General features: G+C 40.6%; 1 protein-coding gene across 2 annotated transcripts in view; it reads left to right on the forward strand.

Moving 5' to 3' along the window:
• ARID1A (AT-rich interaction domain 1A) overlaps nt 1–13,214 on the forward strand; it is a 3,912,194-nt gene that overhangs the window by 2,287,264 nt on the left and 1,611,716 nt on the right. For both annotated transcript variants that reach the window (XM_044084256.1, XM_044084266.1), the window contains exon 11: nt 9,617–9,826. In XM_044084256.1, coding sequence (XP_043940191.1) covers nt 9,617–9,826 — 210 coding nt within the window. The remainder of the gene's footprint in view (nt 1–9,616; nt 9,827–13,214) is intronic.

The following is a 13,214-nucleotide window of genomic DNA, read 5'->3' on the forward strand; positions in this document are numbered from 1 at the left end:
AGCTTGATTCAGCAGGCCTGGATCTAGTCTATGCTACAGCAAACAAGGTGTACTAATTTCAGTAAGAAGCAGTTTAAATATGCAGGCACTATAAGCCTTTAACCAGAAATTCCCAGCTAGAAGGGCCGAGTCCTGCCTCTCCTCCCACAAGAGTGCAGACCACGAACCCTTTTAATGTAAAATAACTGGCCTGAAGCCCAAGTGCTTAAAACAGAATTAATACACTTTTAGAATAACAGACACTGAGCCCTCAATCAGCAGTTCCCAACTTAGAAGGATGTAAGCTACCTGTCCTGCCACCACAGTGCAGACCACAAACCTTCCTAATGTAAAACAACTGGTCTGAAGCCCAAGTGCTTAAACTAAAAGGCTTAGAATGAGTTACACCAAGCAGTAATAAATACAGTTGAGTACTTTTAAGATGACGCAAAAGCAAAATAAAGTAGGAAGGAAACACACAGTAAAAGCAGATAAAATTGTTTTTTTTTTTTGACTTAGCAAATGAGATGGGCCCAGGAGTTACAGGACAGAAACAAGTGCAAATGCAGGCCTTCAAATTAGAAAGTTGAGAGAGATGTAAGACCGCCCAAATGGCCAATAACTACAAATTCTGGTCCAGAACCACTCCTTATGTGGTAGACAGGTTACCTAGTGCTTACCACTCCCACTGATAAGATAGAAGGCTTCCCTCCAACACAGAAAGGCTTGGGGGCTCAGAAGCTTACAAATAGTCTTGGATACAGCAAATCTGTATCTGGAACACTAATTACAGGAAAGGTAGGAAACAGGCTTACAATTTTTTTTTCAGAAAAGTAGCAAAAACAGTAGTAAAAATTCACATGCAGTGCAAGCTGGCACACTTGAGTATGTAGTAATATTAGTCCACACACACACAGTTCGAAAAAATGTAATTAAATTAAAAAGGACTAAAAGCAAGTGCAGAAAGGGTTTATTAGGTAGAATGCGGTAAAGAGATGGGACTGGGGGAGTGTCCTAGATAAAATCTACAGTGGGGCGGGCACTGCAAAAGCCACCAGATTTAAACTACAACCAAGAACAGGGAGGGGTGGGGGTGGGGAAAAGTTTCAACAGAGATGTGAGGAATCAGAGTGCAAATTATAAAACAAAAAAAATATATACTGATCTCTGTATATTTGCAGAACGGTAAGACAACAGATATCTAAGCAACAATTTAGCTGTATAATACAGAGTAATACAGAAAAATATACTCCGCTCTATATATTTGCAGATAGTCTTGTAAGGCTGTCTCTCAACACACAGGTTCCACTTTAAATGCAGACTGCTGCTATTTTCTGTCTGGAAATTCAGGGCATCTTGCTTAATAGTAACAGTACATAATTTCTTATCCTCAATAGTCCAGTCTGTCTTTATGGCTCTTAGCTGGCCTGTCAGTATTTGTGGGTTACTACTGCCTTCAACATTGGGGGGGGGGGGTCATCCTCCCCCTGGTCCTGGCCCCATTGTAGGAATGTTTACATGTCTTGAGGATTCTCCACTGTCATTTTTTCCAGTCCTGGCACCAGTGCACCTACCAGGATTAGGCATTTTTTTATCCTGGGTTTTATGCACCTAGCTGTCTTTTTTTTTGTTTTGTTTTTTAATCTACTATTGTCCATGATGTGTACTATATAAAATGCAGTCTATGTAGTCGTGTCGTCTTGGTGAGATTTTGTGAAAAATGGGGTCCACCTCGTGAAGGTACTCACCAAGACTTGAGGATGAATTAATTTCCAGCAGTGCTACTCTCCTTTGCTTTGCTAATTTGTCATCTCTGCATTCAGACCCCTTACCTCCTAGGTAGATAGGTAGGTAACCTCCATTACTACGTATATAAATGAACTTGTGGGTTACATTTGCATTGCACAGCTAGATTTAGGAAGGCCCTAGGGGTCATTAGCCTAGTGTACACCTATGAATGGACCTTGCCATGCACCACAGATTGATTCCTCCAGCAGTAGCTGTCACAGCACTTCTCTTTACATTAGACAAGTGTGTTTTTAATATATTTTCTTATTAATGTGGTGTTAGAGCTACATTATTTCTTGATGTATGGAGGGAGCAAGGCTCACTAATGACAAGGAGGAAATCGGGGGAATTCCTAAGCACTGAGGATGAATAATATTCATGTAGATGGTGCATTTTTCATGCTAAGTGTAGAACAGAGTGTATGTGATGCATCTTTAAGAAGTGTTTCAAGGCCTGAACATGCATATAAATAGCGAGCATGTGCTAGCTTCACTGCCATTTTGAGAGTGCAGCCAGACAGTGAGCATGTATGAATGTAATAGCTAGTTTGCGTATAAGTTTACCTAAGTTAGTTAAGCCTCAATCCTGATGTTTGTACATAATAAAGCTGCATGAACAGAACCCACGAAGACTAGTCTATTACAGCCTGACTAGACGAGTGACATGTTAGAACTGGGATTCCAGCGACTGTTTTCCAGAGCTACAAGGTGCAGAGTTTACAGTAAGGGTAAACTAAGAGAAACGAGCACGAGCCAGAAAAGAACCAAAGGTGATTAAAACTTGTACGAACAATTTGTTGTATAAAAAAAAGTAAAACTGAGTATTACAAGGGCACAAACAGCATTATTAAACAAGCGGGAGGCACAAAAGGTTTATTAATTAAAACCAAATGTTTAAAATTAAGATATTTGATAAAACGAGCATCAGAAAAGCACATAAGGGGTTTGGAATTACCTTGTAATTGCAAAACAAGCATGTTTAAAGCAAAATGGGCATGTTTGGAGCAAAACGAGCACGGGGAAAAGTACAGTGAGGATGAAAAAAGATTTAAACGAGCAAAACAAATATAAGGTCAAAAAGTCAAGTCAAAGAAAACTTTGTCATACAGAACTACACAGCAGTATAGCTGAACAAAATTACAATGCTTTGTTCTCAATGCAGGAAACAGTTGCACATACAGAGAAAAATTATTAAAATGTCACAGTAGAAATTTAATAAGTAGCAATTAGTAAGTAAAGTAGGATAGCAGTGACCCACACCCATCTCAGAACAGGAGACAAGACCAGGAACAATATGAAGGTAATATTGTCAAAGTAAAATTGAATCAATAGCAGCGTATCTATGATTAGACTGAATTATTGCACAGTTTGTATAGTTAAGCCTCAATCCTGATGTTTACAGTCCTTCAGTGTGTAGGTGAGCTACCTTAGTATTGCACTTGGTTATTGCACATCCATAAAATAAGCCACTTGATAGGCTAGTTATGTAACAGAAGTCATGGTTCGTTTTTCCCAAGAAATCAACAGTCTAATGGAGAGCAGAAAGAAACTGTTTAATCTGGTGGTCTTATAATGCAGGCTTCTTTATCTTTTGCTTGAGTAGAGGCGAGTGTACTGACCATTAGCAGATGTGGTGAGTTGCTGGCAATTTTTTTGGTCCGGTCGATGCACCATTGTTTGTGTAGATCTTTTAGAGGTGTAAGGGAGGTGCCAGTGATTTCTGTTGACCTTACAACTTCTCTTGAAAGCCTTCCGATCCTGATTGTTGCAGCTCCCATACCAGACTGTAATGCTGTTGGTCAGGACACTTTTGATGGTGCCCCTGTAAAAGGTCTGAAGAATGGAGCTTGGTAATTTTGCCTTCCTAAGTTTCCTTAGAAAGTGCGAGCATTGCTGAGCTTTTTTGACTGTGTTGGATGCATGGACTGACCAGGATAAGTTCTCTGTGTTATGAACACCCAAGAAATAGGTACTGTTGACCCTTTCCACTGTCATCCCTTTCATCACTAGAGGTTTGTGTGGTACATGAGATCTTCTGAAATCAGCATTCAACTCCTTTGTCTTGGTGAAATTCAGTGCTAGGTTGTTGTCACACCAGACCAGTAGTTGATCAGTCTTGTTCCTGTTCTTCGTCTTTGATCAGGCCTATAACAGTGGTGTCTGCCGATTTGATTATCCTATTTGTCTCATGTCAGGCCATGCAGTCATGTGTCAGCAGAGTGAATAGGAGAGGGCTTAAGACACACCCCTGTGGTACTCCTGTGTTCAGGATAATACTTCCGGAGCTGTTGTCTCCCACACGAACCTTTTGAAGCCTTTCGGTAAGGAAGCTCAGAATCCAGTTGCATAAATGAGTCTATACCTAGTTGAAGTAGCTTCGATATTAGATTTTGAGGGATGACAGTGTTGAAGGTAGAACTGAAATCTGTGAATAGCAGTCTTGCTTAGCAGTTTTTGCCTTCTAAGTGGTTCAGTGTTTCATGGAGAGCTAGTGATATGACAAAACAGGCACATTAAGCATAAATAAAGCAAGGAGGCTGCATGCTTTTTGGCAAAGTACTGTGTTCTGGCATAACTAGTACTTTGTATTGTATTCAGGGCAACAATACAGGGCATAACTAGAGTTATTTGAAGTATCTCAAAGTGTGTAAAAGTGCTTACAGTGTGTTTATTACTGTGTATGTATTCTGAAGAGTTTGTCTGCAAAGTGCAACTATTTTGTGAACTACAATCAAAGTACAGCCATTTTGAAAAGTTTCTTGTGCTGGGTGTGTCTATTCACAAACTGTCGCCATTATGGAGTTTCTTGCTCTGTAAAGAATTATTTAGCAAAGTGCTTTCATTTTGGGGAAGTTTGTGTGCCATGTACTGTTTATTTGCAAAGTGCAGTTACTTCAAAATGTTTGACTCTGAGCTTCTTCTGCCCAGTTAATTCGCACAGTGCGAAATGTTGCTTAAAATGATAAATTACTTTTGCAGTACAGTAATTTCAAGAGTATTACAGTGCCCAAGAGACTTTCGCAAAGTTCAGTTATTCAGAGGGTTGTGCTATTGGGCGTAGTTAATGAATACTGGCATAAATTTTTGGCATATACATATGTGTGTGTTTGTGCATATTTGCAAAACCCTTCACTGGTATGTGTTAATGTAGCAGACGGATTTCAAAAGCCTCACCATTTGTATTTGATCAGAATACTGCTGAAAATTGGAGAATATTTGAGCAAGAGTACGATATAAGTAGCTTATGATAAAGATGCTCACACCAGGGCATTCATTTTGTTAAACCTAACTGGGCCAGAGGCCATTGAAAGAGTGTGTTAATTTGTGTTGGTGCCAGCAGTATACGAGGGAGAAAGGTGAAAACAGTCATGTTGTACAGGCTGAGTCAAGCGAAGACCCCCCCCCCCTGAGTGTTTGAAGCATAAATTCAGAGAAATGAGTAACCCCAGACAGATATTACATTAGAGAGGCATTTGTTTTACATAAGAGATCAGGGGAAACTTCTGCAGCTTATATTACTGACCTGAGAAACAAAGCTAAAATGTGTCTGGTGACTTAAAAGATGAGTTGATAAAGGACAGGCTTGCATGTGGTATTAATAGTGCTGCAGTGAGGCAGATTATGCTTTGCGACAGTGATTTAACATTGAGGAAAGCTGTTGAGATTTGTCAAATTCATGAAGTTACAGAAAGGCACACAGGTATACTTGCAAGTGATAAGAGCATGATTTCAGCAGACTCCAGAACATATGTAGATAGCATGCAACACGTGGCAAACAGAAGCAGGCCTAAGCACATGGTATCCACAGCCCCTGTGGGTTCTCCTGGGGAACATAGTTTTCTAGCGAGTTCTAAGAAAGGAGCATGCTCAGTGCAGTATAAGCGTGTATCTGCAAAACCCAAATCCAGCTTTAACTGTCGTAATTGTGTTGCTAGTCATGAGTCTAAAAGAAAGAAGTGTTTAGCATTTAGTCACCAATGCCACAAGTGTAAAAAATGGAACTATTTTCAAAAGTTTTGCAAATCAAGTAAATATTGCACAGTTATAAAGGGTCACTCAAAAAAGCAAGTTGATCATATAGAGAGCTGCAATTCTACTTTCTATGTAGATGGTTTATCAGTAATTGGTGAAAAGGTTGATGCAGAGAATTTCTTGGCAAAGAATGAAGTGTTTTGTACTGTCCAGCTAAATGGTAACTCTACTAATCTCAAAGTAGACACTGGTTCAAAGTCTAATGTTATGTCAACAGACACATTTGCTCAAGTGAGAGCTGGTGAACAATTCAGTGTGGCTAGTAGTGCAAAACTTGTTGCTTATGGAGGTAAAGAAATTCAAACCGAAGGCTCAGTAGTGCTTTTGTGTTATTTGGCTAGAAACTGTTAGCTTGTAATTCTATTTAGTCCAATGACCTGTGCAGTCATTATAGGGTCTCGGAGACAGTTTGAGAATGAATCTACTTTATTTTACCAAAGAAGTTCATCATATAAGCACATACCGTAGTTTTCAGTGACAAGTTGGGCAAACTTCCAGTTGTGTATTCTATGAAGTTAGACCCAGAGGTCAGTCCAGTGGTCAGACCAGCAAGAAAAGTTCCAATAGCTATGCAAGATAGTCAAAACTTGGATAAAATGGTGCATCAAGGTGTAATTTGTCCAGTTACAGAACCAACTGAACGGGTGTTGTCCATGGTAGCAGCCCTCAAAAAAGGCTAAGACGAAATCATAATATATATTGACCCAAGAGATTTGAACAAAGCATTAAAGAGACCACATCATCCAATGCGTACAGTCAAAGTCGTGGACCTAATACCGAATGCCACTGTTTTTTCTGTCTTGGATGCAAAAAGTTCATTTTGGCAATTTGTGCTTGATCGCAAATCCTCATTACTGACTACTTTAAGTACCCCGTTTGGCAGATATGGATTCCTAAGGTTGCCATTTGGAATAAATTCTGCAACTGAAGTCTTTCAGCATGCAGTGGAGCAAATTTTTTCAGATTATCCTTGTGCCGTAATAGTAGACGACATTGGTTGGAAGCAGTGGTGAAGCAGAGCATGACAGAAACCTTGAGAGTTCTAGACAGCACACTTGAAGTAAACTTAAAGCTCAGTCCTCTAAAGTGAAAATATGGACTACCAGAAGTTACATATGTAGGTCTTTGTTTCAGCAGCACTGTCTTGAGACCCAACCCATCCAAGCAAGCAGCTATCCTTGAGATGTCAGCACCAGATAATGTTCAAGCTCTACATTGATTTCTAGGCATGGTCAGCTATTTAGGCAAGTTTATACCAGACTTCAGTGAGTTTGACAGCACCTTTGAGAGAGGTGACGTGCAAAAATGTTACATGGTCTTGGTTGGAACAGCACCAGAAAGCATTTGAAGACCTTAAGCAGAAAATTGCCACCCCATCTACATAAAGATACTATGCTGTCCGTAAACCAGTCATTCTTTCCTGTGATGCTTCAAAATTTGGTCTTGGCGCAGTTATTCTTCAAGAAGGCAGACCAGTAGCCTATGCATCTAGAACCCTTACCCAAACTGAAATGCAGTATGCTCAAATTGAGAAGGAACTTTTAGCAGTAGTATTTGCATGTACAAAGTTTCATGATTATACCTGTGGTTGAGCTATTCAGATTGAAACTGATCACCAACCTTCAGTTACTATTCTAAAGAAGCCTATGCGTTCATCTCCAGCGAGATTACAAAGAATGATGCGTAAATTGCAAAAGTGTACTTTGTGGTCTGTACAAAAGGCAAACTTCTTTATCTGGCTGATGCTTTATCCATATGATCCAGAAATGCAATGGAACAGCTTGATGCAGAGAATTTTGACTTTGACGTAATGGAAGTGTGCAACTTTTGTACCACGAGACTTGAGCTGAAAGATCATACAAAGACTGATCCAGTTTTGCAAAAGCTCAACCGCTACATTAATGCTGGATGGCCATCAAAGCAATCTAGTGTACCACCTGAAGTGCAAATTTATTTTCCTTACAGGGATTGAGATGTTGATGGAAGATGGCATTATTTTCAAAGGTCCTAAAATTGTTGTTCCTGCTTCCTTATAACATGAATATATCCAGGTTTTGCATCGTGGTCACCCATGTTCCGAATCTACCAAAAAGGGTGAGAGATATAGTTTTTCGCCCTTCTTTAGTGAAAGACACTGACAAAGTACTTTCTTCAGTATGCAATAGCACTAAACAGCATTTACAAAGAGAACCACGTCAGCTAAGTCAAGTTCCTGAACTACCTTGGTCAGCAGTTGCCACCGATATATTTGAGTGGGACAATCAGCATTACTTAGTATTGGTAGACTCTTATTCAAACTGGTTTGAGATAGATTTGCTACCTAATCTGGCGTCCACTGCTATGTCATTTCTCAGTCCATGGTAGTCCACACAATTATTTCTGACAATGATACTCAGTTTATTAGTCAGTTTTGGAAATTTGCAAGAGAATGGGACTTCGTACATGTTACTGTTAGTCCAGAATATCCACAGTCAAATGAACTAGCTTGAATGTGCAGTACAGAGTGCAAAGCAATTACTTGAAAGGTCAAAGCGTGACGATACAGACATCTTTTTGAATTAATTCAGTCTCAGAAGCATACCCCATGATGATGTTCTTGGCTCGCCTGCTCAGAGACTTATATCCTGGCAAACCAAAGCAACATTGCCTATTAGTTCCAGTTTGTTGAGGTCTAAAGCCAAGAACAACAAAACCACTAGACCCCAATTATTCAGGAAGCATTCTGTCCAGAAGTCCAGCTATGATAAATCAAGCAGATTTCTTCGTCCATTGAAGGGAGAGACAGTGAGGACACAAACAGCAAAAAGATTCGACCATATTGGTCAAGTAACAGGTATATGTACCGAGCCAAGATCCCTACTTTGTAGAATCTGAGGGAGTGGAGTACAGATTAAATTTCAGACATCATCCTGTACTAGAATCAATATTGCAGCATTGTTCCTGTGATACAGACTCCAGATCTCAGAGCAATCCAGACAATGTTCCTGTTGCAGAACGTGTCTTACCTTCTTCTTCCATTCTTGATGATGATCCTGATATTCCTAAGGTTGAACATTCAACAGAGTTGAGTTGGACCCACTTGCTAAACCTCATTCCAAATTTGTCCGTATTTCCAGACCTAGTGTGAAATGCACAGCGACCTGGATTTGATTGTATATATGTATCTAGTTGTGTATAATTGCATGACAAAGAATTTTGTATTGATTGCATGTCAACTGATATTGTCAATATTGCATGACCTGCTTCTCAAAGATAAATGTAGAACACTGTGTATGTGCTGTATCTTTAAGAAGTGTTTCAAGGACTGAAAGTGCATATAAATAACAAGCATGTGCTAGCTTCAGTGCCATTTTGAGTGTGCAGCCAGAGAGTGAGCATGTATGAATGTAATAGCTAGTTTGTATACAAGTTTATCTAAGTTAAAATTAAGCCTCAATCCTGATGTTTGTACATAATAAAGCTGCTTGAACAGAACCCATGAAGACGCATCTATTACATCCTGACTAGACAAGCGACAGTAAGCATCACCCAGGTGTGCATAGGTCTCTGACTGCAGGATTTTGCTTATGAAAATTCCTTGTTTTGGTTGGTGGAGATGTTAATTGGTCTTAAAAGGATCTCACTTTTTCAGCTTTGAATGAAACATCTACAAGTTGTTTTGATTCTGGATAACTGATGATTAAAGGGCATGCAGTGTTAGTCCTCTTTTTTTTTTTTTTGTTTGTTTCAAGAGCCTATTTATTATTAATCTCTTAGATTTTATAAAGTTGGTTATGCTAACTTATGACGCAAATGCTGTTTCCTAATTTTGGTTTCAGAAGTCAAGTTCCTCTACCACAACAAATGAAAAGATTACAAAGCTGTATGAGTTGGGTACGGAACCAGAACGAAAGATGTGGGTTGATCGTTACTTGGCCTTTACTGAGGAAAAAGGGATGGCAATGACAAACCTTCCAGCTGTAGGCAGAAAACCTTTGGATCTTTTTCGCCTCTATATCTCTGTCAAGGAGATTGGTGGTCTGACACAAGTATGTACAAATGACATTTACTAAATGTATATATTACCAAGAGTATTGGGAATTAATGATGCCTTAATATATTTTGTGTGTTAATTACACAGAGCAGATATGAGCCAGTAATATTTCTGGTGATTGGTATGGTTTCTTGAGTAGAGGAATTCTAAGAGTAAAAAAGCTTCCATTGCAGAAAGATAGTTTTTTAGTTGCAGATTTAATACTACTAATGTTACAGAGCTTTACATTTGTAGTATTGTAATCACTGAACATAAGTTAAGATCACCCAAAAAGTATTTGCCAAAATAAGAGGTTTGTTTTCTCAGCTTCATTATTTGTTTGTTGTTTCTGCATTATTCCAGTCTGTTAAATGTTATAATTCCATTCAAATGTGTGCATTAAAGAGCATAATTTGTCATAGAACGTCATAGGCATGAAATGCACCCAAGTCCATGTCAATTTAAGCACCTCGCATCATATTTTCTTACAGTTAGGGGCATGCCTTCAGATGACAGATATTGGTTGATTAACAGCCATGAAAATTGAGCCCAATGTTTGAGAAATGCATAGAAACAGTAATATGAAAATACTTCTTACCGTTCTTCCAGCCCCTTGTACCCCACCATAGTCAAACTGTGGGGAGGGACAGCATTTAAGAAATAGAACGTAAAGATGATGTAGAGGCATGTACTCCAACTTCTAGTAAGGGGCTATGATAACAGGTTTGGCTTTAGAATTGTCCTCACTACAGGTCCTAGGATCTCCCAAACCGTCTCACCTGATCAGCTTGGCAGTGGTTCTGAGCCCTAATCTGCACCACAGTTACAGTGGTCCACCTCCACTTGCCCATCCTATATCCCCCCCAAGAGAAAAGCAATGAAGATAGCAGCTGTACAAAATCCAGCATGTGGGTGAGACTGTTACCAAATTGTAGTTTCCTTGGTTGTCATCAGGGTTTCACCCATCTATGCCAACATAGCTGGTTCAATTAAGATCATTAGTCCTAATGCTGTAGTGCATTTTCAGTTTTAATTTGACCAAAGCAAGAGCTTCAGATCTGTAACTGCACAGGAGCTCAAGCCAACCTTTAATGGTGATCTCAGGAAGGCTGTCATAGATGCTGCAGTCTAGATTCTTTGGGATCTGGTAAAAACTGGCAAAAAAGGAAATAAGCACTAATCGCCATGGAGGAGTCTGCATTGTTCCCATACCTTTAGCCTCCTTTTATTTTCTTTTTCCAAGTCTTGCAAGTTTTGGGAGGCAGAAGTATCCTCAATGTGCAGAGGAGCATTTTACCCCTGCACTGAGTCCTGAGTGTATTTGGTAACTGCCCATTAAGGTTAGCTGTCCAGGTTCATTGCATCTTGGAAGATCACTCAAGGGACTTGTGCCTAATAATGGATTAGCTGTTGGGATTTCTTTCTTGCAGTGCCCATCTCTGTCTGTCTTGCCTTTCATCTAGTGCTCAAGAGTTGCACTCTTATTACATACGGTGGCATCAGCTGCTGGGATAGGAAAGAGCGAGTCTAGCATCTTTAACCATCTGAGGTTTTGTGCTTCATGCCCAGTTTTGAATCTTGACCTAGAGCTTTACTATGGAAAACGTCATACTTGTAATGCTTGAGAACATAATCGATCAAAAGACCTGCAGTAGCATTGCCACTACTGAGTGGGAGAAGAGCATGATGTCAAAGCAGTGCTATAAGTGCCAACATTTTAATCTGGCTATGCAAAGATGCAAAGGGAAAAATCTACCTTGCTTCTTGAAAGGTGATCATCCAGAGAATCCTGCTCATGGATTATCAGGAAAAGCCTCAGTAAGTTCAAGCTGGTAACCAAAGAACTATGAGAAGATGAATGAAACAGAGGGCTGCCATCACTTACTTCTTGGTTGAAGGTAATTGCCCTTTCTGGCCACTGTGTTTGAAGACCATAGCCCCACCCATCTTGGAATTATAGAAGTGAAATATGTAAGGAAAATATTTGCAGAATAAGTTCAGAAGGATGAGTGAGGTTTAAGGGAATGCAAGAATATAGCAACTTGTGTTGAAGTGAATGAAGATTGAGGAAAACTTGTGTGTGTTGTATGACAGAATGGAAAGATGTCCTATTCCAGTGTTGCAGTATTCTACTTGTGGGTTTACCCTTCTTCCTCTACAGTTCGTCCGGCCAGGTTTTCCAAAGATTTTCAGTCCCTTTTGGTGTGTCGGACATCTGCCGTGGCAGCAGGTACGTGGGCCATAAAGGTGATATCTGAACGCACCAGCCTTCAGAACTTTTCAGCCATCAGTCGTGCACCAGGTGCTCCTGCTTCTCGCGGACGTTGGATCGAAAAAAGTTTAAGTACCCCTTTGGGGATTCTTTCAGTCCTATTTTGTTGATATTTATAGTGTTCATGTCATCCGGTAAGGGCAAGTGTGGTCACCAGATCCCCCACAGACATCCACGACCAGTCTCACTTTTATTTTGGCAAGGAGCACGACCATGAGAACTGCACCATTTGCCGTTTGTCCCTAAGACCTTATGTCGCCGGTTGCAGGCCTTACACCTATATCTAGAGAAACAGTGCTTAAAGCAATTAGCGTTAGGGATGGAGGCAGAGTCAGATGCCCTGTGTGAACCGCTTAGGAAGAGGGCCAAGTCCATATAGCCTACTTCATCCGATGTGCCTCAGTCTGTAGCAGATGTCAGCTTGGCTGAGGATCCAGCATCTGCCAGTGTAGATAAAGCAGGTACTTCTGAGGAAGCCGCACAATCTCGAGTGGATGGCATGTCCACAGAGGAACTACCGGCACCTTCCCTAGAACACCGGTGGGGAACCAGCATTCACTCTGGGCCCGTGTGGCACTGCCTCCACCATTCCGAAGCCTGACCCTAGGCCTGTCTCCACTCATACACCTGCTAGGCCTTTAAAAAAAAAAAAAGCAAGAAACTAGACACCTCACTCCAACCTATGAAAGCATGCCTGACTGGCAGACCTTCAGACAGAGTTTAACATCTTCATGGCCCTTAGGCCTCCTGCTGAAGCCTCTGTTCCTCCCCTTATTAGCCTTAGGCCTCACACTACTGAATGGAGAGCAGATCAGGCTGAAGAGGATTTTTCTGATTCCTCTGCGGAATACCCATCTTATTCCTCTCAGATCTCATCCCCTCTGGGAAATGGATCTCCTGAGGAGGGCTCCGTCGAACCTGACTCCCCCTGTTGAGGACTTAACCTTTGAGGAAACAATTAATATGATGAAAGACCGCTTCAAGTGGCAATCCATGGATATGACTGCAGTACAAAAAAGGTTTTATGACCTGATCCAAATGGACTCTCCTGTTCCTTATGCTATACCCCCCATTCAGCCTGCATTCCTGGGTGCATTTGCTTTTGCATCAATCAGCCCAGATTCTCAGCCTC

This window comes from Protopterus annectens, chromosome 1.part1 (genome assembly GCF_019279795.1).
Source record: "Protopterus annectens isolate FY-2018-M chromosome 1.part1, PAN1.0, whole genome shotgun sequence".
In the NCBI taxonomy this organism is placed as follows: Eukaryota; Metazoa; Chordata; order Ceratodontiformes; family Protopteridae; genus Protopterus; species Protopterus annectens.